General features: G+C 43.2%; 1 protein-coding gene across 1 annotated transcript in view; it reads right to left on the bottom strand.

Moving 5' to 3' along the window:
* Positions 1–22,031, bottom strand: part of HMG20B (high mobility group 20B) — a 32,027-nt gene extending 9,996 nt beyond the window's left edge. The window contains exons 1-6 of the mRNA XM_078669049.1: positions 21,937–22,031; positions 8,882–8,942; positions 8,472–8,574; positions 5,041–5,244; positions 4,509–4,629; positions 2,468–2,514 (exon numbers count right to left, since the gene is read on the bottom strand). Coding sequence (XP_078525175.1) covers positions 2,468–2,514; positions 4,509–4,629; positions 5,041–5,244; positions 8,472–8,574; positions 8,882–8,919 — 513 coding nt within the window. The 5' untranslated portion in view covers positions 8,920–8,942; positions 21,937–22,031. The remainder of the gene's footprint in view (positions 1–2,467; positions 2,515–4,508; positions 4,630–5,040; positions 5,245–8,471; positions 8,575–8,881; positions 8,943–21,936) is intronic.
* Positions 22,032–24,418: the final 2,387 nt, after the last annotated feature.

Genomic DNA, 24,418 nt, shown 5'->3' with positions numbered 1-24,418 from the left:
TTTTGTGCTGCAATTGTCAGGGCCCGATTTTGTTGTGACACATTCCTCACGAACGACTTCACCCAAGAGCCATTTTTGAAAATAGGTATAGAGGAAAGTGGAGGATTGTGCCCTCAAAGTCTGTCAAATGTAGTCCAAAAAGAAAATTCAAGCGTTCCTTAATGGTATTGCGTATGTGGTTTTTATTGATTGTTGCATACTCGAAAAAAGAAGCACAGCCAACACGTGTTTCGCCCTATTGGCCTATTGGCCGTGGGCTTTTTCAAGGCAATGTTCAGGTGTGTAGTCAGGTAAAAGTTGTGATTCTTGGAATGTCCGATATTCTGTTTCTGCGGTCCTGGAGCAAAAAAACAGAATATCGGACATTCCAAGAATCACAACTTTTACCTGACTACACACCTGAACATTGCCTTGAAAAAGCCCACGGCCAATAGGTCAATAGGGCGAAACACGTGTCGGCTGTGCTTCTTTTTTCGATGATGAAGAGCTGCTGGTACCCAGAACCACCGGATCAGTAAGAAGGGGGCAGATCACAACTACACAGCCAAAAACCCCAATGAGTGAAAACTGGACATGGGTGAGACTTTGCTTCCAAGTTCTGGGATGCAGATATAGGTCACCTAGTACGGAGTGCACTAACCATCAATCTTTCATTCAGTAGATTTGTATAGCGCTACTTGTCAACCATGGGGGTATCCAGGCACTGAAAAGCAACCATCAGTAACAATAGGTTTGTTCAATCATTCAGTAGGCCGAGTGATGTTACAGAAGGGTCCACAACCTTACGGTGAGAGAACCTAACTGATGGCGGAGAGCCACCTAGACTCTGTATGAGAAGACAGGGTCACACTGGTCCTAAATGAACTTCTAGAGCTGCAGTATGGAGAGACTGACCATCACTAGGTTCAGGAGTGACCAAGAGATGCTGGATTTGCTGCAAGGATGAAAGAAGCCCGTCTACAGACCCGGCTCTCTGGATGGCTGTGTTATTACAGAGTGCAAATAAGATAAGGATTGTCTCTGGGACAGTAAAACAGTTTGTCCTTGCTGTGTCACCCTTGGTGTGTGTAAGCAAAAACCACAGTAGTTTAATGCATTGGCAAATAGAGGAAAAAAATTAATGAACCGATGCTGTGGAGAATTAGCAACAAAAAAATAATAATAAGAGAAAAATGAATGTGACAGGAGTAGCAGCAAAGGGGTGTGACAACAGTGGCTGGGGGCAGATGAAAGGTAAATGCTTCTGTGCGGGGGTCAGGGAAGGGGAGACAATGAGAAGCTTTGTGTTTGGCAGTTTTAAAACAATAAAAGTCAGACAAAGAGGAGTGAGGCAAGTAATAGATGAGCTGGGGAGGGAGCAATACGGAAAGCACAGGGCGGGGATTTGAGGGCGGAAGCAGCACATGCGGGAGGGTGTGAGAAAACATCCACTTGCATGGGGTGCTGAAACGATAACAAAAAAAGTAGTTTCCTTGCATGTAACCAGTGGAAGGATACAAATTATACAGTTAAAAGGATGGTGAAGAAGTTATGTTCCAGAAAAGGGATAAACACAAGAAAAGGAAGGAAAGTGACTGAATAGGCAGCAAGCAAATGAGAATAATAGGAAACCAACCACTGGTAAGCAATGGGCAGACCCAAAGACTACACATACCGCGGCCAGGCTCTGGAACGCCCTCCCCTTATCCCTCCGGGAAATCACCAACCACCTTTCCTTCAGGAAAACCCTTAAAACACACTTGTATGCGAAAGTACGCTGATCTGCCCTGAGCCCGTGCTAATAAAGTGTCAGTCATGAGCGCTACGAGGCCTCCGGGTAGATAGCGCTATACAAGTGTAATTTAATAATAATAACTACTGTAATATTTGGTATGGTCAACAAGAGGACTTTAGACAACAGCTGTCTGTAGGCGGGGAGACCAAAAAAAGGGTCCACAGAAGTACAATGAGGCAGATGCATAGAGCGCAGATCGGAAAATGCCAGCAAGTGATAGAGTTAAAAGGAAAGGAGAGGTACAGAAAGAAACAGGGCAAACTAAAGCTTGGAAAGGAAAGAGGCAACAAAATGAAGGCAAACAATATACAGTGAGAACAGTCTAATGAATGAATGAATGAATACTCTTTTGTAGAGCGCATGGCTACCCTTAGGCATCCCAGCGCTATAAGACCAGAGTACTGATCAAGACACTCAGTTGAATAATAGTGTCTTCAATTGCTTCCTGAAAGCGAGGTGGTCACCTACATGCCTGATGTTATCTGGCAATTTGTTCCAACATTTGGCAGCCAGGAAGGAGAGCTGACGTCTAAGAAGGCAGAAGTGAGAGCGAAAGCAAGAAAAGAAATGGTCAAGTATACAAAGAGAGGGGAAGACGATGGCACAGACAGAGGCACTGCGACTGAGAGGCTGCTTTCTTCAACCAGCACACACTCGCACTGCACCACTGAGGTCTGGTCACTTCCCACTCACTCCATGTGGGTGTCCATTGAGCAGGGTGCTCCCCGATTCCGTTTCCTCTGCAAGAAACAATAAGTTTCAAATTAGACGCAGGTTCTACTGCTTGTGAAAGTCACATATGTTTAATTTAACAGGCCAAGCTGAACCAATGTGCATGTATTTCTAGGCCTAGAACAATATTCCATAATGACTGCATCATTCACATGTCAACCCATCACCCTAGTCTATCTAGTCATCACCTGAAGTACTACAACGTGACCGTTTGTCTATGTTAAACAATGCAACATTTACAAGATTTCTAAATTCCACATGCAAAGGTATCCCTAGGGGTGAGTCGTACGACCATCTATTTGTACTACAGTTACTTGGCAAATTTGGTGTGAATAACTGAGTTAAAAGCACCCCAAACAAGACAATTAATGCAATCTCTTTTCTAGTCTCATTTAAGCAAATTACAACAGCCAACCATATATATATATACACATACACACACACATATATATATACATACACACACACACACATATACATACATATATATATATATATATATATATATATATATATATATACACACACATACACACACATATATACACATACACACACTTATATACACATACACACACATATATATATGTACACACACACACACACACACACACACATACATATACACTTCCAAAAGAAGAGACAGCACTCTTGAGGGAGGAAAGTAACTGTTTAATCGGGCGAGTTACCGGTACAATGGACGCGTTTCGGCTCGCGCCTTCATCAACATGGAATGTTGATGAAGGCGTGAGACGAAATTTATTTTAATTTTATTTATTTTTATTTTAGAGGTTTTATATAGCGCTGGCTGGACCCAGGGGTATCAGAGCGCTTTACATTTTAGAGACAAGAAGGTCAATAAGACAGGGGACATACATAGCATCAATGTATATAAACAACATATAAGACTCCGACGGATAGATTTCAAGATGATACATATGGCAAATAAGCACATCAAAATATGGAAGATGTGAATAATCAAAAATATCAAAAGGCACAAATTGAAAAAAGCGGGAGGGGCAGAGGTGAGAGGGGTTGGAGGGGATGAGGGCTGAAGGTGGACAAGGGAAGGGGGGTGCAAGGAGGAGTGAAGGTGGTAAACAGGGAGGGGGAAGTGACGAGGAGGAAGGGCGAGTAAGGCTGAAAAAAGGGAGGGCGGATGCATCTAGGGTCGGACATATGTGGCCAGTGGAAGAGAACAGATATGGATTAGGGTCCCCAGTATTTATTGAGGAGATGTAGTTTGAGTTCTTTTTTGAAGCTAGAGTAGGAAGGATTGCAGCGAAGGTCAGTTGGAAGGGCATTCCAAATGCAAGGAGCGGAAAAGGATGGAGACTGGGTGGTTTTCAGTCTCTTCTTTTAGAAGAATTTGGAGCTACATACAATTCGTGGCCCCACCACCACGCAGTTGGGCAGGCATCCGCTCCGGAGTGCAGAGCGTTTTTGGTGGATCAGAAGCGTTTTTCATTATTAGCAAATACGGTCTTTAAACTTTTCTTAATTAAAAAAAAAAATGATTTCAGCTCTGAAGACTTTTGTGAAGAATGTCTCTGGGTGTGGAGTGCTGATGCTGAAACTCCGCAATATCATTTGGACATGGGTCAGAAGTAGGCGAATCGGATAAACAAGCAGTTTATAAAATTATGTTTTCCGGGACAGTTCACCTGGCAGAGCTGGATCATCCAAAGCCCAGCCCAGAAGATCCATATAGATGGCATCGAGCTGGCTTAGAGCCAGCGCCTGGTGTCCAGCAGTGCTAATATCACTCTTTTTAAGTGTTTGTGGACCGCTGCTTTGAGCTTTTACTCCGACTCCATAACATTATCAACTCAATACAACAGAGATGTGTGATCACTTAAATATCTGCACTTGCTTGCAATCATGTTCACTTCCCTAACAATGTCTGTATGTCTAGACAATTTGAGCTAGGTTCACTCTCATTAAGAAAGGGCTCTAAGTCTTTCACACGTTAGAACATCGTCTAAGAAACAAGTGTTCAGACCTTTCTTTATCTTCTTTTCCTGGATCTTCTCTGAGCACATCTTGAAGGCCTCGGACTGCTGGTACTCGCGTAGTTCCTTCATATACTGCTGCTTCTCCCGCTCAGCCTCATCCAGATACCTCTGAAAACATAATTGCTGTTGGTGGCTTTGAACTAAAGATAATTCACCAGAGAACTGAACACATCATATCGGTCATTCCATTAAACACCAATGCTCAAACCAAGCAAAAGCAGGCGTTGTGTGGTATTAGAATTCTAAACTACTTTGTGGTCCAATGGTCTGCAGCCCAGTGGTGTAGAGGTTAATCATTATAGACCTATGAGATTTTAGCTTTGATATTCTAGGCTCATTCGTTCCTACGTTCTAGGGTTCCTTTCGAGTATATGGAGAGTCCAAGTTTCCCTTCACGTTACATGCAGACAAGGATGCATGCACAACTCAAGGGACATGTCTTAAGGACAATTCTACAGCAACGCGTGATGTATTCCATTCTGCGCTCTCAGTTAACCACCAATAGCGATCCTACATTACCTGCTTGTCCGGTGGCTGCAGCCGACTCCACTCAGCCCCCAGCATCTTGGTGATCTCCGGGAAGGGCAGGTCGGGGTGCTGCATGCGGATCTGCTCGCGGCGCTCATTCAGGAAGCGTACGTAACCAGTCACCGGCGCCTTGGGGCCATTGGGCAAGATCTTCTTCCTCTTCTTGCCCTTCGGCCATCCTCTCTTCTTCACCGGCTTCACTCCCCAAAGGGTAGAATGACAAGAGCACATCAACTGCGTGCAACAATCACTTACAAGTTCTATATCAGCCGCCTGCCCACAGCGGAGTTCGGATGTTCGACAGGCTTCTGTGATTCTGCAGGAGCGGATTCAACAAATAGTATCACTTTCTGCAAACACCACATATGTGTGAGGGTACCTGCCAACATTACCAAAGGACTGTTCAGTATCGGGCGGAGAGGTTTTGATATTCAAAGCCTCTGAAAAAGAGGGGCAATGATGACAGATAAATGGTTAATAAGCAATAAAATGCAAAACAAATATTTTAATTAGCCACTCCTAAAGAGAGTTAGTTTAAAGGTCTCTGGCAATATTTACAACTTCCTACTAAACACTTGGGAAAGTAAAGTTGCTATTCATGACGCTGCAAATAACATCTGGTATTACACAACTCCACTGTACTCAGTTTATTTAATTTTTAGTATGAAAGGTTCAGTCATCTTTACAAAGATGGCAACCAATCTCAGCAGAGACTTCTTTAATAAATGAGCTATTTTACCCACTTACAAGGAAATTTAGAATACTAACTTGACTAATTCTTGTCACCTAATGGAAAAAAGGAACAAAACATCTTAGTGAAGCACTACTTCTTCAACTAATGAATGAGACCTGGGAGATAAATGTCCAAAGGCGCAAGATGCAGTGGTGAATCAGTTAGGTGCTGAGATGCCTTGCAGGAAGGAAGCACCACCGCAGGAAAAGGGTCTCTAAAATAAAGGCACTGTACATAAGTTGGGCAGTCTGAGTGCGACTGATTTACAGAACGCAGGATGTCATAACGAAGCAAAATACCTGAAGAGTCTACTGTACCACTACACGGTAGCGCTGCACTATGGGTTTCCCAGCATTTACAATTTAAAACACCAAAAGATAAACAAGATATTCAAAGAATGACACCATGTCAGGTCAAGTGCCAGAGCCAGACCTGGAATCCAGTTTCCAAAGTTCAAATGTCAACAATGGAACCACTAGCCAACATATTTTCCTTTAAGGTGATGGTGTCTACTTCCCAGCTCCAAACATGAGAAGCACATATAGTTTGAGCAGTACCGGGGCTCAATCTATTTTTAAAAAAAGGTATCTCGGACTTGGAAAGGTTGGGCAATACATAGTTCGTACAACTATGTTTCTCTTGTCTGAGTTTTAATCATTATAGCCATTTCAGTGTGATACTGAGGCAACTAAAGGGGTCAGGCAGCTCAGGTGCCACCAGAAATGAAGGGGTGGGTGAATCCTTCCCAGAGTATTAGTGCCACTGGCCCATTTGTGCAATCTTGCACATGGAGCATGTAAAATGGCTGAGCTGAGCGACAAGAGTACATTCTGCACATCAAATAAATGTGAGCACTGAAAACTGTGCTCCTATTTTGGATAGCCACTTAAGGTAACAGCACTTATGTCTCAAGCCCCTCTGTTGAAGGCAGTCTAGTGCAGTGGTTCTTAATTTGTGGTCCGAGACCTCTGGGGGTCCTCGAGGCCTACTCAGGGTGTCCGCGATTGTTTTACAAAATTAAATAATATTAAAATTAATAAATTAAACTTAAGAAAGTATATATAGAAATAAAGAAGCAAAATTGACAACTTGAAAAGTTTTCCTCTATGTGATTGTAAATTACACAAAATAGTTCAAAATTTGGGCATTTGTTTGGTGAATACTTGTTTTTTTATTTTTGTCTATTGTTTTGAGGTACAAATCATAGAAATCACTTGGGAGGGTGTCCACTGCTTCCAATAATGACTCCGTGGGGGACCCCGTGTTTCAGTTATGATTCATTTGAGGTCCACAGAAGTCAAAAGGTTAAGAACTGCTGCTCCAGCAAACTTTTAGGCCACAGACAAAAACATACAGGCTTAACCGCGGCGCGAATTCCACCGCGGTGCGGCCGTTTTAATGAGTGGGCAGGCCGCACGGCCAACGGATGTCCGCAGCACTACAGAGGTAGTGCTTACGACGGCCGTTGGCCGACAGGAGCACTTAAGGGGTTATTCATATACTTATTCAGACATTAGGACCAGAGTTGATAAGTTTTTCAAGATTCCCGTGGGACTCCGGCAGACACAGGTGTACCCAATGAATCTGTTGTTTGAGGCCATGCGTGCAGTGTTATTAAACAGAGGTTTGTGTTGTTTCTATGTTGCTTTAATTTTTTTGTTTATTATGGTTTTATTTTTATGGTTTGTGTTGTTTTTTTTCTCCCTTAGCTTTATTGTGGATATTTTTTCAGATACATTTTGGTACACTTTTGAACAATACCACAGGCCCCACCGCTAATGTGAAGCATGTTGCGCTACACATTGCAAGCCACACTTGAGCCCCTCCCCTTCTGAGTGTTCGCGATACCTATTGCCAAAGTAACACACACTTTCTGTGTTGAGGTAAAGCCACCATGGAGATAGGAATCTTGAAAATGAGTGGGAGTTTCTCCGGCAATGTGGTGACAGTGGGACGTGTGACACACCGGTAGCTCAACGGACTGCCTGGCCAAGAATAAACCAAGCCCAAAGTTAGACATCTGTACAGCACGACTATGAAGAATTACTGAGCTGTTCCATTCAGGCAAGACAAGGGAAAACATTTAAATGACACAACTTCAGACCTGCCTCTTCCAACACTAAAACGACATGTAAGAGTTACTATAAATCACTACCATGGAGGGATAACTTGAAGAAGACGGACAACGCTAATGGGCAAATGTCTCAAGTGGTACATAAATAATTGGTGGCATGATGGAGGATCTTGGACTTTATTAAAGAAGACTATGAGGATGCAGCTGAAATAACTGAGTTGTGAGTCAAGGCACTTGATTAGCACAGTACTGAAGCCTCTATCCATGCCCTGATGCATCTCAAGCACTCCCCAGGTTGGCAATGCATACTTCACCCATCTTACAGCTCACCCGAGTACGTTTTAATACGCATATTATTTATTGACTTCTAGTAATTTTCCCCAGCTAATCTAATGTGCGAATGAAGAGAAAAGTCAAGAACAGTTTAGGTCTATGCATGCAGAGGTACATTAGACGCAAGTCAACTTTGTTGACCTTTCCATAGAGACCTACATTTCAGGACAAGTAGTATTTCTAGTCATTTAAGGGCTCCCGGCAGTGTTAGGGGGGTCTTGTACCGAAAGGGGGTAAACTTCTTCCCTCCCAGTTTCCCAAAGCAAACATTGCTGCGCTCACCTCTTCAGGCGGTTTCTCAGGAACAGGTTTGGCCACATCACACTTTTCCTGTTTAATGGCCACTAGGAAGCCTCCGGCCGACCCAGACCTGCCGACAGTGGTTCTAAAATCATAGAAAATAATGAAAGGGGAGAGCATAGCACATAAGTTCAAATAGGATTAGGATAAGGCTATTGTGGGTGCTTTGACATTTAAAACTCAATCCACCTGCATACTACTCCATCAGCCTCAACCACATTTCCATATATTGGGGCCATGCCCACGACACATGAAGACAAACAGATACGAACTGCCTACGACATGCAGCAAAACAGCGAGGGGAAACACACAGCTCTACATGCAGCTAACAGATTATTGCATGTTGCCAAAAACGTCAATGAAACACAGCTAGGAGACAGAACTGTACTTACAAAACCCCGGCCGCCAGCTGCTTCACGCCATGCGACATAGCCAGAAGATTCTGATTCTGTTCTACAAGGGAAAAAACATGAAGTGACAAAGTGTCCAAATGACTTTTTGGTGACGTACAGCGGTGCTCCAAGCACTTGCATGTGTCACCGCTTTACCTTATCAATAACAAGTGAAAAACAACGTGGCACGCAGCCACTCATGTCAGTAAAAGTTTATCTGTGTGCCTAAATTGCAAGTTGCACTTGGGGGGAGGGGTCCTCTTCGGATTAAGCATATTTTGTATGTGCATTTGTGTGCGTTAGCGTGCCTGTCTGCCTACCTGCCTGTCTGTGTGTGACAGTCCATCTGACTGTCTCTGTCAGTGTGGGTGTGTGGCAGGCAGCCTGCACCACACTCTCTACATGACCGTATTAGCCAGTGTGTCAGCCAACGTGTCAAGTGTGTGTGTATCAGTCTGTCTGACCAAATTAGTCTCTGTATCTGCCAGATGGTCAATCAACTTGTCTGTGTGGGTGTCAGTCTGAATCAGTCTGTGTTCATGGATGCCTCTGGCAGTCAAGGGTGTGTGTATCAGCGTATGTATGACTGCCAGTCTGTCCGTCTCTGCCTGGCAGTCTGTTATTATTATTATTATGTTTCTTATATAGCGCCTGAATCGACCCCCGAAGGGGTATCTCCGCGCTTGCCTTGGGAACCCGTCCTGGCTTTTCCCTGTGAGATAGCCCCTACAGGGCATCCCCAAGGTGAAAGCCAGGCATCCCGCCGCAGGGGGGCCGTTGTGGAGATTAAGCAAGCTTAATGCCCAGAGTTGCAGAGTGTGAACCCATGATTGGGCCAGGCACCGAAGCGAGAATTATCGAGTCCATGGACATTTGAGCTCAAGACCCTGCCGCGTCGGGAATTGAACCCTGGTCCCGGGTCTGACCTCTGCTTCAGTGTCTGCCTGCTCTAACCAGTGAGCCACACTTCTCCACGCTGTCTGTGACAGCGTATCAGTGCACCTGCCTGTCTGTCAGTAGTCCGTCTGTTTCCATGTGTGTCAGTCTGTCTTTCAGTGTTTTAATCTGTGTGCTTGCTTGTGTCTGTCTGACAGTGTCTGTATGTCTCTGTGTGTTGGGAGTGTCAATCCTTCTGTCTGTGACTGATAGCCTGTTGTCTTAGTGTGGCAATCAGTCTGTTATTCGGTTTGCCAGATTATCTGTGTGCTTCAATGTGTGTGTATATATAAGCACGTGTGTGTGTCAGTCTCTCTGTTTCCAAGTCTGTGTTTGTCTGTGTCTATGTGTCTGCATGGGAGACAGATACAGACAGAGAATAGGTGGCAGATCTTCCACCTCAGGGGAACCACTGCTTGTACCCAGGATTCCCTGAAGTACCCAGACGACAGACTGCCATTAGAGTTCAAGCCGACAGGATAACTTTGTCTCTGTTTAAAATCAGGAATGTTTTCTACTGAGAAAGGGAGCAACATAGCATGAAGATCAGTGCATGTTCTAGGTCAAGAACATGGTGCATTACTGCCCCTACTGTGCACCGGACCGCTCGAAAGTGATTCACAACAGGACTGAGTCCCTGAAGGTAAAATGTAAATGATCCACAGTACACATTTGTATGCCCACAGCTTCTTTCCATCTGTGGCAAAGGTCCCTGAATCATTACTGCAGTGACATTAGGCGTATGTACCTTACAGAGTTAAAATGTTAGTGGAGGTAATGTCTAGAGACAGGCACGCAAACATGGTCTGCTATGAACTAGGTGGGGGGCAGGGAAACTACAGCTTTACTGAGTCAGGACCCCAACAGAGGTGTTTGGGGGAAGTCTAGAAAGGAATTAGGATCAACCCTTATCCTCACAAGCGGTGTGTTCTGGCCTCTAGCTTGGGATCAAGGCAAGTCCCACACTTACCACCTCAATCCCAGAAACCAGTTGTCCCAAGGAGACATCCAGTGCTTGTTTCCTGATGTAAAGGTTTTGCATCTTTCCAATTAGAGTGGAAATTACATAGATGCATCACATAGGAAGGCGTGAAGCCTGCAAACAGACAATGGAAGCTCTCAAGCAAGACTCACTGCCAAGCATAGTAGCTTTGACTTTAGTAGTGGAAATACCAATCACCTTTCTTCTTCGAGGGGTTACAGAGCTCGACTTTATTAGGGGGGGAAATACCATCCCATCGCTTCTTTGAGGGATTACAGAGCTATAGACATTCCACGACACTGAACAGGCAGGGGACGGCCTCTTGGAAACCATAAAAAGCAAAACTGAGCTGATTGATTGATTATAGAACCTGCAATAATTTTACAAGCCATGATTGCCACCAACCTGCTACCAGTGCCTCCTGCTCAGTACCGGGTACCACTTTGAAGGAAAATGACTGTATATAAAAGAGGTTTCATTTACTTTGCCTACCCATTACAGGATGAGCAATTTTTGCTGACGTGAGCTACACTTCCACTGCAAAAAATTTCCTGATAGTATTTTATCTCCACACTAAGACGAAGGGTCATGTGACTGCATGTTGCTCTAGTGAACAGGAACTGCAGAGGGAGGTTTCCTTCCTGCTTTCTTGGAACAGGATAGATGTTGTTCCCCCTTTGCGCTGACCTTGTGTCTAGGTGAAGGGATATAACTGGATGATACAAAGAGGCGTTTTTCTCCCAGCCATATCACTGCTGCACTGACACTTGAGACAAGATGACTTTCTTTGCTTATGAATGTGCACTGACACTTTAGACAAGATGACTTTCTTTGTTTATCAATGTCTGGCCACAGAGGTGAAGCCCTTGCTCCACTCTACCACTTTAAAGAGACTTTAGTATTCTGTCCGGCTCCCAACTAACTGGGATTTCATAAGGCAATGCCGGGTCCAAACTCTTGAGTTTTCTGATGAAAGTTATATTTTACAGATGAACACACAGGCTTCAGCTATCAATTAATGCAATCTTTTCCTGCATTGCTGATTATGGAAATTAGTTCTACATGGCTTGTTACTTGATACCAAACAAACTGCAAATTTAAAAGATCATAAAATCTGCTAAAAGCACTCGGATTTAAATACAATTAATATAAGAAAAAAGGCATAAGATCTCATGTTTTTCCTTACTAGGTGGCTATTCGCCACTACCACTGCTGAAGAGGCTGAAAGGAAGGTACTTTTAAAGCTTCATTAGGTAATGAAAAGTCCGAGAGATTGACTGGAATGGCTAGACTCTAAATAGTTTAAGTTTAAAGTTTATTTGCATAGTTAATTAAAACCAATGCAATGCAGTTACAAAATATATATAAAAAAAAACAACGAAAAAGAGATAAAACGCAGTATAAAACAGATGTATTATAAAACCAGTCTGGCTTGAACAATACTGTACTATTCATCCTAGTTGTAAACATATTTAGCCTTTCATGTATCGCACAAGCGTTTTTGACAGTAATCTAAATAGTGTGTTAAAAGAGATAAAAAATCTGTTTTTTTTTTTTTTTTGTTTGTTTTTAGCTTTTTGTTTGGTTTTATCCAGTTCAGGAATCAAGTCCGGGCATTTTTTTCCCACTGCCTTTAGAAATTTTACAAGGCTACAGCTCAGCTGAGGGTCCTGAGATGAAAAACAGGTAAGAGCTGCACTCCTTCGTGTGCGAATCCCGTGTCTGATGAAGTGGTGCTTCAAGAGGAGTTTCCGCTCTTCCAGCATTTTCTCGCAGGAGCATAACAGATGGAGCATATCTTCTTGCGTTGCACCACATAGCCGGCATAATGTGCCTGCTTTCTCTTTTTGCCAATGCGGAAGATGCCGAATACAGGGTAGAAGTCCTAGCCTATACCTTAAGAAGCACATTTTGGTCGCTTTGGCATAGCCCAGCCCAAGATAAATCTGGGGAGCTTGTGCCAAATATGAGTTCAGGATCATCCAAGCGTGAGATCTTTTTGAGAAGTCTGCTTTATCTTGGACCCACGACTGTTGTTTAATCGACTTCTTGGTCAATTTTTTATGCGTTTTGTGATTTGTGGAGGAAGTCCATAGTTGCTCCAACCCGGTATTTACAAGACTTTTTGCTAAGTATTTTGCCGCCGGTGAAATCGGAGACTGCTCTAGCTCCCTCCACAGGTATTCGTTCAAGGTTCCTTCAGCAGTTTTCCTCACTTTGTCCCACGAACAAATATAGGCCCCCTGTCGTGCCAGAAGCTGTTGCTGAATTCCAAACTCCAGCCTAATCTGTGATGGCGAGGTTCGCTTAGGGAGGCTAAAGATGATTCTGTATGCAGATACAATTGTGCTGTCAAGTGTTGTTGCATCTCTGCCTCGCTGCACCTCGCTCCCGTAAGTTAATGTGGGCAGCAGTAGACTCTAAATAGGGTGGTTGGGAACGCCGTGTTACCGCAAAGAGGCGTATAGATTAGCTTTTCACTGAGCAGTCCTCTTGGCCTCCTGTAAATCTGGAGTCACATTTTACCATCTAGAACAGAGATGGCGGGAGAGGATGAGGACGCAGGGAGGTACCTCCAGATAAGCTAGTGGCAGCCCCACCTCTAACGTGGCAAGACCAAGGACCAGGTGAGAGAACATTGGTGCATCCAACTAACATGCCAATCAGGCGCTCTGATGTATCTTTACCAATGTTAATCTTTTCTTTAACAGAACAGACAACATGAAGAGGAATCATATGAAAAAAGCAGACTAAACATAAAGCTGGGGATGCTATTTAGTAGATTTGCACAGACTCAGTAGGGCATTCCAACCCTGGAACTACTGTTTAACGCTACCTCCAGCCCAGTATGTAGAGCTGCGGAAAGGAGGCAAAATAAAGAAATTGCTGGACTTCAATCCCTACTATATGATGAGCCCTGGGATAACCAGAAAGGCCAGTATCAGAGCTTTTATATAATGAGACTGCTGACATAATTTGTAGCTGCACTATGTGGCACCAAAAGGACATGTGGATTTTTTTTACAGGACAAGTAGATTTATGAAGCAACCTGTCCCATGGACAAGTAGATATTTTATTATATTCCACAACCCAGCTACTTACTCGCTTAAGACCCCTAAAGCAGTAGTACAACAGTGTACCAAGAGGGTCAGATCAGTGCAACACCTGAAGAGTAACTACAAACTCCTGGAATAGTTTCCCTTTATGTTCAGTGTTATCATCAATTAATAGTGTGTACAAGTTCTGCAGCTAGAAAAGAAAGTTTTGAAATGTTATCCCAAATATGAAAAGATCTGAACCACCATGTCTCTATGCACTGAATGAAAACATCTACCCCTGTTCTGGCCTTCAGATATTTATGTTGTCTCAACAATACTGCCTCACTGAACATACTTCATGGACAGAGCATTTATCTTCAATCTTACTTTCAAATATTTGAGGGCTGATCTGTGAAAACCTTGTGTTCCTTGAAGAAGATTTCAGGAGGTTTCCACACAAGAAAAAGAAGCATTTGAAATGCAATAGGTCTTGCATTACTGAAAGTTTGAGCTATTGGCGTTGCTAATAATGATGCAATGCCAGTAGCTTAAATTTTCAGTAACGCAAAACCTAATACACTGCACATTTTATTTTCAATATATTTACTTTTTAAGCAATTACGGCACCCGCGCTTTACCTTAGGATGTTTAAAGCTAAAGCGTGGGTGCCGCGATTGTAACAAAAGTAAAGAAAAAGAAGGACAAAAGGCTTGTGGCCGCATTATAAAATGTGTTTATTGACTTTTGAAGCAATCGCTGCACCAGGGCTTTAGCTTTAAACATCTTAAGCTAAAGCGTGGGTGCCGCGATTGCTTAAGAGGTAAATAAATAGAAAAAAAAATTGCAATGCAATAGGTCCCGCGTTGGTGAAAGTTTTAAGCTATTGGCATTGCATTATCATTAGCAATGCTAACAGCGCAAACATTCAGTAATGCGAGACCTGTTGCATTGCAAATGCTTGTTTGTATTACAGACGGGCTGCAAACATACGGTCCCTGGCAGCAATGGTTTGCAAAAAGGAAATCCCGGGGCTGCAAACCAGTTTATCCTCAGTTACGAGGACCCATTTGCTTTCTTCAGAAACAAAAAAATATATTCTCTAGATGATAGAGGATATTCAAAATGTCATGCCCATTCCGTGCTCAGCCTCTCCAAGGAGACTGCTGGGCAGCTCGATAGATGAGCAGCGATAGACAGCAACCATTCACCTGACCTCTCTCGCTAGAAGGCTCGAAGGCCAGCGTTACGGGCTGTTTTTTGGTTTGCTTACCGGGTTCCTGCAGCGGCGTGCCATGGTTGAACCCCAGGAGGAGATACAGCCAGAGAACAGTCCACTGCATCTTGTAGCCTGTGTCAGTTGGATGGATCCACAGTGAGTTTAAAGCTGAAGTGCGGGTGCCACTATTGTAATAAAAGTAAAGTAATAGGAAAGAAAGGTGTGCAGCAGCATTTTTGTTTTCTATTTATTGACTTTTCAAGCAAATGCGGCACCCACGCTTTAGCTTAAGATGTTCAAAGATAAAGCGTGGGTGCCGCCATTGCTACAAAAGTAAACAAATGGACGCCACACGCTTTCTTTTCTATTTATATACTTTTGAAGCAATTGTGGCACCCGTGCTTTAGCTTAAGATGTTTACAGCTAAAGCGGGTTGTGCCGCCATTGTAAGAAAGGTAAAGAAACAGGAAAAAAAAGGCATGTGGCCGAGTTCAGCTAGCCACAAATAAGAAAAGAAAGGTGAGGCTGCTATTATTGTAGCGGAGGCGTGGTTAAAAAAAAGTGTTGGGAGAAAGCGTGTCCTGCCTGCAGCAGTAGGCAGGAGTGAGTGATTTAAGAAAATAGGTCTCACAGGCTGCAATTAAAATATGCAGAGTAAAAACACATGTAAAAGGGGCTAGCTTCATGGTAGGTTACAACAAGAGAAAAGGAAGTAGTATGGAGGGACTACTAAGTCTATTGACGAATCAAAGGCCACCATTTACACAGGAAACTAACGGGAGCCAATGGAAAAGATGGGTGTAAAATGGGCGGAGCTTCAAGTCCATACCTGAATATAGCTTGTCTCGAAGAGACAGCGGAAGCACTACCTAGATGAGACCTAAAAACGAATTAGGGCAAATGTTGCATATTTCCAGGCCCATTTGTCAGGAATGATCAAAAAGTCATGTTTATTTAGAGGCATTTCCAAATGGCTACTCTGTAACTAAGAACACAGGGGATTTGTGAGAGCTGTCATACATCAGGATTGGACCACCTATGCGTTACTGAAAATCAGGTCTGAAGCCAAATGTTACTTGACAGACTACATGGATACTGTGGCCCGTGCACCTGCAACCACGAGAAAATTACAGGAAACCCCCAGGATTTCTACGACTGTAGAAAGTCAACGGTGCTTTTATATCTTTGAAGATGACCCCGGTTCTTACTCTCCTATCTTTTTCCCTTTCTAATATAAAATCCTCTATTTACTTCTCTCTTGATGAACGCCTCTGTTTTCATGCCATTGTTATTTTTACCAATGCTCTTCCCTAATCCTCTATCGCTCCTTCTTTTATTACCTATGCTTAAAACAGACCCTTAACCTAATCCCGACCACCATTCTTTCCCCTCTTTATCAAACATTATCATTCTCACTCTAAGCCCACCTTACTCAACTTTCTCTCTCTCGAGTCTCTTTCATTACATTATCCTCTTTCCTCTTTTGCTCAGCCATTTACTTTGTTAGATTCTCGTCGTCCTTCCTTTCTATGTTACTCTCCAATCCATTCTTCTCCGGTCGGCTCTCTTTCTGCCGATACTATTTTACTCCTGGATTTATTTATGTTAAGTATTTACATAATGCAGACCCAACAGACTGACAGCAGAGTGCTTTACAGGTAACAAAGGATACAAGAAAGTTAAATTTAGTTAATAAACACAGACTAATCAAACACACAGAGAACAAGACGAATTATAGTCAATAAGAGAGATAAAGTCTGAAGACATGAGTTTTTAACTCTTTCTGAAAAGCAAGAAGGTTAGGATTCATTCTGATATGGTATGGGGGCAAAATGCGCAAAAGCTTACTTCGATATTTTGGTTTCGAAATTTTCCAGAATCTAATGGTCTCTGCATCTTATTTTTCTTTGATTAGCCAGGAGTTGGAGTTTATTGTTCAAATACTTAAGAATGGCGGTGTGGAGTAGAGTGCCTTGTGTGTGATACATGCAATTTGGATATCAAATCTTGCTTAGCCTCGTAGTCAAAGAAAATGCTATATGTGTCTCTCTTCAGCTCTCCTACTATTCCATCCCCCCTCTCTGCATTATTAATTCAATTTCAAAACACAAAATAAAAACTGAACTTTTTTTCCCTAAAAGGCACATTGGTAGGCATCTAAAGCAGAAGACACTACGCAATTTGCCCAGGAGCACACATGTTATCTAGGAGAGATTATTTTTTCTATTCTGAGGTCTGTAATTTAGCTGCTACATACCATCACTTCACCATGATGACCCTCACGTGAGCTGAAAACCCTGAAGGGGACCGTAGGAGACGCCTGAAGCATGCAATTAAAGTTTATGCTGCATATTCTTGCTCTCCCACTTACACCATGGCAAATTTATACCACTCTCAAGTCACAATTTTTATTTTCTGACTGCATTTGCAAAAAAACAGTGTTTAATCTAAGAACAAAACTAATGGGCATAGTAAGTTTCAAGATATATGTATCATTTATTATTCCTCTTTTAGCGCAAAGAGCATATCCACAGTATAAACAGCACTGTGAATGGGTGTGTACGCCTGCTGTTGAAGTTAATTTCCTCTGCTTATCTTAGGGATTTTGTTTAGGTTTCATAAAAATGCCTAACAGGGATTCAAAGTTTTGAAGAAGTTACCAAACATCCGAAATTCTACCTACCTCGACCAATTCCGTCATGAAAAACCTGCTGAATGTGAATCGGACCAACTTTCTAAAAATAGGCAATGCTGCAACCGGGTGTGCAGACTCAAGTAAAACATACTACGGCTCATTTGGACCATGAAAACTGGAATGGTGCTATAACACAGCACCCAATAAGGACAACATCCTACAGTAGTGGTATTTCTCAGGTAGACTATTATTCAGCAAATTCCGGGGCACTCATAATGAGTCCCTTACAAACTTTAAATTACTGAAGTTGTGAGGCAAAACCACCAAGTAGATTGAAAAGTCCAGGTTAGATTACAGCTCAGACAATATTAAAGAAAAGATCCCAACTTAGAAACCGCTTGGACTCTCTATGAAAGTGTTTCTGTAGATTAATACTGCACTTATTAAAAGTAGCCTAGGCTACACGAGGACCTTTCAGGCCTCCCTGAGACCATTGCTCCTTTCAACAATACATACCACCCCTGGTCTTACTACTGGGGTCCCCTTGTTCTTTATACATATCAAACTCAACTCAGACAAAACCGAAGCCCTCATCCTGGGCTCCACTCCCTCTGCATGGGACTACTCCTAGTGGCCAGCAGCGCTTAGAAACCCCCCCTCCAACACCCACGGACCAAGCATGCAACGTAGGCATCATCCTTGACTCCTCGCTCTCCATGAACCGTCAAATCAACGCCATATCATCCCCCTTCTTCCACAAGCTCTGTATGCAGTGGAAGATTTTCAAGTGGATTTTCAAGTGGATCCCCACGAGACCAGGAGAACGGTCACCCAGGCACTCGTCGGCAGCAACATGCTTGACTACGGCAACGCACTCTACGCCAAATAGGATAGCGGCATCTGCATAGAGAAACGCATGGAATTTTTTCTTGCCCACCTGTGGGACATCTGCAGCACAGGCAGAGAGTGCAGCCTCAAGACCATTAATGTAAAACAGAAAAAGAATTGGGGCCAATACGCAGCCCTGGCGTACACCCTTTCCCAACAAAAAGATGGTAGTACGCTCGCCAGCCGGCCATATCTCACGGACGCCGAAAGATCAAAGTGCAGGGCCTGCAAGTATTGGACAAGCCCTGGGTCCACCCTATTAACATTCAGCAAGGCCCACAATTTAGATCTTACCACGCCGTTGAAGGCACTAGACAGATCCATTAAGGCTTGGCAGATGGAGCCCTGCTTTACTATGGTATACCTGCTGATAAGCAAGTGTAAATTTAAGCATTACTCCACTGTACCCTGCCCCTTAGGGAAACCATATTGCACCTCCAGCAGCGTATTTGTCTCCCTAACCCACGACAACAGTCGCTCCAGCACTGCCCTACATGTAATTTTTACAGTAGAATCCAGCAGATAAATTAGGCGGTAGCAACTTGGGGATGGTGGGTCGCCCTTTCTAAAAATGGGCACAATAAAGAAGTATACCACGAATCAGGGAGGCTGGAGCTAGTCAAAGCATTAAAACAGTTTCATAATAATGAGGCCCACAATTCCGGAATTAGTTTATATATGCCCATAGGGACCCCATCAGGTCCTGGAGCCTGGACAAGTGCAGACCAGTTATCATCGTTCTTTTAAAAAAAAAAAAAAGTAAAGTGAATGGAAAATCAACTCACTGCATATTACATATCACTAGCGGCCCTAATGCGAGTAAGCACAGGCACATAATACTGCTGTTTGCACGAGTTAGCTTTAAGACTCCAAATGCTAGACTTTGCTAACCCTTGTGTTAGGGAATTATAGTGCTTTCGCAATTACATGTCAAAAAATGGTGCATAAATGAATAAAGGCAATAAAAGGACACCAGGTGCACAAATGAATAAAGGCAATAAAAGGACACCAGTCTGTTTTGCAAAAATTCACGGAGTATCTTTACATTTTTTTTACAATGATAAGAAAATTCTGCCTGGAACTAATAAACCCAATTGCTATTTGTAAAACTGAAGCAAAAAGCATTTGCCTTGGTTTTAGCAGTAGCGCCAACCAGGAGCTGAGCGCAAACTACCTTTCTCAGGTGTTCTCGGGGGCACTTACTTGACCAGCAACTTTTAAGAAGTGGTGCATGGCTATGTAAGATGTATAAAAAAGGGGGGGTATTAATGACCACAAAAAGAAAATATGCACATTAATTAAAAAAATGTTTAACACCAAACAACCAATCAGAAGCAGAAAAGCACACCCAATGTACACTGAATGTCCTTCCATTCAATGAAGGGTCACTCCTTCTCTGAACCACAACTATTTTCCAGAATTTGTTTATTACTGGAAGTAAAATATTTTATAACAAAGAACATGCGTTTGCTTTATGGTTTAAAAGTCGTCATTTCTGCACAGTGGCTTTACCCCTTACGATACAATTGTTTTGTACCTGATTTAAGACTTACTGGTGGACGCAAATTGCTCTTGGCCATGGCTTTAATGAGCAGAGCTCGCCAGGTATTACCTGAGGGAATTTGCGTAGGGAAAGAAAACAGGTTGGAAAAGGCAAAAACATGCATTCAAACTAAAACTGCATATTAACCTCCGTCCAAACGCAATAAACACAAAATCAGTCATAAAAAACACTCATAGTAAAACTGTAACCATGTGGTTACATTATTTCACACCAGGCTGTCTTAGCCCACAAAAGATACAAGGCATAGAATGAGGGTTTAAGTAGTAAACCAACAGTGCGTCACCAAATTCTTTAAGCACAAAACATTTTTTTCACCAAGGTCATATCATAGCTCTATAACCTAAATAACTATAAAGCACAACATGATATTGACAGTGGCTTTACGGCCTTTTAAAAATAATCCACATTGCAGAAGTAAAAATATATGTTCTCTAGGATTCCACGCACTCAAATTTGAGAACAAGGAAGAAAATTTATGGATATTGCTCACTATCACAAACTTTACAAAGAACTTGCAAATAAAAGATTCTGCTTGTGTGCACTTAACAAAGTCAGAGGAAGTAGTTCACTAAAGTTCTTCAAATTATAACATTTGTAAGCTGGGAGACTTGTGCCAAACTAACGTGCAACTGCAAAGAGACTTAAATAAAAACCTGATCTTAAACTTTAAAATGCAGACGCAGACAATCATCTCTGCCATGAAACCCGCTACAAGTGGTTCATTCAAATACAGTTTAGCCCTGTACATGGCCACATCTTAAGTGGTAACCAGTGAGTCTTAGACTTTAGTACGCTGACATTGTTTAAAACAATAGTTGCAGTTTGGAACCCTAGAACTATTCGTTAACAGGACGGTGATCAGTCTGTCCTATTAAATGACCCTCTCATCCCTATAATCAGAGCCACTGGAATTATGTGACCCTGCTGCCGATGCTTTTTTTGGCCTAATTATCGATTTGCCACACAACCCATCATCCTCTGCATAATCTGCATATTCCCCCCCCCCCCCCCCCCAAAAAACTTTTCCTAGCTCAAACGGATAAAAAGATTTTTAAATGTGGTGATGCGTTTGTGCGCAGTGGACGGCCCTTGGCAAAGGTTAACTGGTCATCTTTCAGTATTTCTGTATTTTAAACTGGTACAAATGAGGTGAATTTGTTGCATAGACAGTATTACCATGTGCAAAAACTACAAAATAATGAAGTAATACTATCAAAAAAGTGCTGCATAATTTTCTCATTCCTGCCACATAATTTGGAGCTCCCCTGTCGGATAATTCCAGTGCGCCCTGCCTGTAGCCACCTGCTTTACCCACAATGAGATTTCCACAAACCAGATTGGCTTTTCTACTCTTGCCTTGTCCTCACACCAGTAAAAAGCAAAGAAGGACAAAAACATTCTTCACTTGCTTTAACTATTGGACGATTATTTTATTTCTCACTTCGAAAATAAACAAGGTTGGAAGGATGTATTTCGTCTGCTAAAATATGGAGTGATTTGTACAATTTCCAGGCATGGAATTTGAAGACATGGTGCCATAAAAAGTTGTTTTAAGTAATAGAGACAGAGTTATTACAAGTTTATTTCACTAGTCGGGAGAGGACTACCCATTCACAATATCTTAACTAAGAGTGAACGGTTTATTTTCCCTGTGGGCTCTTAAATCAACAAAAATTGCAAGAGTGTGTGGGGTAACCAACGAAATATCAGCACACTGCACGGAAGCAGAGATTAAAGGGCATATCGTATATATGCCCACCTGCGGAATGGAGGGATTTACCGAGGATGGACCTTACCTTCCCGACAGATGTTCTTAAAAACTCCGATTGCTTCTACTTTCCCCCGAACCCAGACAACTTTATTATGCGAAGGCGAGGGAGGGAATAAAAAACTGGGATTAGGATGATTGACCGGCGGAGGGGCGGGGCGAGGAGGGTCTTTGTGACTGGCCTTCCCTGCGAGCCCTGTCATTGGTTGGAAAATTCAGGCCCCGCCTCCTGTTTCAAAGAAACCTCTACTGCTAGGGACCGGAAGAGGGCGTCCTGCTGCTCCGGAAGAGACCACCGCGGCTGCTGTTGTGCCGGAAGTATCCGCCATTCTGCCCCGGAAAAAAAAACGTGAAAACTGTTTGGTGCGGCAGTCACAGACAAAGCTTTCATTTCTAGTTTGGACATTATCTGAGACATCCTGCAGAGCCGCCTATGATGAAAGGGCAGTGGGGACAGTCGGGGAGACTAGGCCACCAGCATCTTGCCTGCAGGACTCCCATGTTTTAAACAAGCACTGGCATAGCCAATAGGTCTCGCCTTTGGGACCTGCTGGATAACTACATACTTATAAGGTCCAAAAGGCGAGACCTATTGGCTTATTAGCTTTACCAATGCATGTTTGTTTAGCATTGTTGACAAAGCTATAGGTCATAAGAATGCCTCTTCCGGTTTAGTGATGAAGCATGCCACTAAACGGAGGGAAGTGCATGTCAGAAAAATGCTTACAAAAACATTGAAAATACGATTCAGGAAATGAATATGTGATCGGGAAATTCGACAGAAGTCATTAGAGAATACCCAGGAATAATGGAGTTTATTTGGGAAAAAAACGAATTTCCTCTACTTCGGTCTCTAATGAATGCGCTCTAAATGGGGGGCTGTTGAGGGGGGGTGGGGTGGCGGTGATGGCGAATACTGCGCTTTTGGTAGAAGTGAGAGCTGACAATGAAATTAATAATTATGACTGGCCTCAGGAGGAATATACAAAATAGCTTTGTGGGCCGGGGTGATGGGGTTGTGGCAGACTGTGCCGTATTGTACTGCAGAATGTATGTAGCGCTACAGAGCTCTGGCGATGCAACCTGTGGACTCTGGAAACTGGAAAGCAGAGTTCTAGTTCCTCCTTCCCTCTTACTAACAACAGTCAGATCAGACACTATTGCATCTCGGTGGACCCTGGTGGACTCGTCTGCAGGACCCTGGAGATGGTAGTAAGGGCTCTCCGCTAGCCTTCGGTGCTATAATTACACAATGACGTTCTGATTCACACGTGAAGCTCTGAGGTCCTTCAAGCCTCTAGGAGGGGCAGAGTGCACCCACCCAACTGACTAGTGACCGAAACCCACACACCAGCACAACAAAACACCAGCGGCTCTTACCAATGTGTAACCTTCAAAATACGCAAGGAGGGAGGGGGCTGCCGCCCCGCCCCTAGGGAGCACGACAGCCTGCTTCATTAACTAGGCATCGGCAATGCAAATAGGACTCGTCTAAATAAAATGAATTTAAAAAAAGGAACCAACTAGCGCAGTGTGCATCATCCGTGTTAATTAAATAACCAGAGTGCTCCTTCAAATGCAAGTGAGTGGGAGTCTAATTAAACGGCAGGACCAGCGTACGCCCTGAGCGAGTTTTGCAGTAATTAACTCAGTCTTTAAAACGCTTCCCGCAATTACAAATGACGAGTAACCTCTAGTCACAGGATGGTGAAAGTGGAATAAGGCAGCGATTACATTACGGCAGGTTGTGGTGTCTATAGTAAAGGTAGTGCCTGAAAAGGGCTACAATCAGGCTAGTAAACGGTCTCCCGATCCTTTCTGGTGATGGTTTACGAAAAGAATACAAATCAGAGGCAGCGACTTTGATTACAGCAGGTTGTGGTGTCCACGTATTAATGCGCATTGGAGAGGCCGTAATGAAGTTGAGTCAGAAGCCACCCAATTCTTTCTCAGTGACGGTAAACATAAAGAAATGTAATACACAATTTGAAAGCGCATTTAGTCTCGTCCCTACAGTCCGGTAAATGAAGCTGAGGCGCGTGTCTCTTTCAACTTAACAGCCCGGACACTGTAAAAAATAAATAAAGTGAGCGCGGTGTCCCTAGCGGGCGCCACGCTCTAAACGTAATAATAACAAGTGCGCGGGTCCCGGTAAATGAAGCTGAGGCGCGCATCTCTTTCAGTTAAGCAATAATAACCAGCACGTGGGTCCCGGTAAATGAAGCTGAGGCGCGTGTCTCTTTCAACTTAACATCCACGACACTGTAAATAAATAAATAAAGTGAGCGCGGTGTCCCTCGCGGGCGCCATGCTCAGTGAAGTAATATTATCAAGCACGTGAGTGGTGTGCGCTGCGCTAATTTCCAAACAGATGGCCCATGCACGTAACCGCAAGCCTTAGGCCGCGGGCGGATACATGCAGATGCCTTTGACCAATTGCGTGATGTCTTTCTCAGAAAGACACATGCATAGACCAATAAAAAAAACACACGCACCAGCATGTAGAAAGC

Source organism: Lissotriton helveticus, chromosome 12 (assembly GCF_964261635.1).
Source record: "Lissotriton helveticus chromosome 12, aLisHel1.1, whole genome shotgun sequence".
NCBI classification, from domain to species: Eukaryota; Metazoa; Chordata; class Amphibia; order Caudata; family Salamandridae; genus Lissotriton; species Lissotriton helveticus.
Note: the sequence above shows the minus strand (reverse complement) of the source record. Positions and strands in the feature narration are given on the sequence as shown.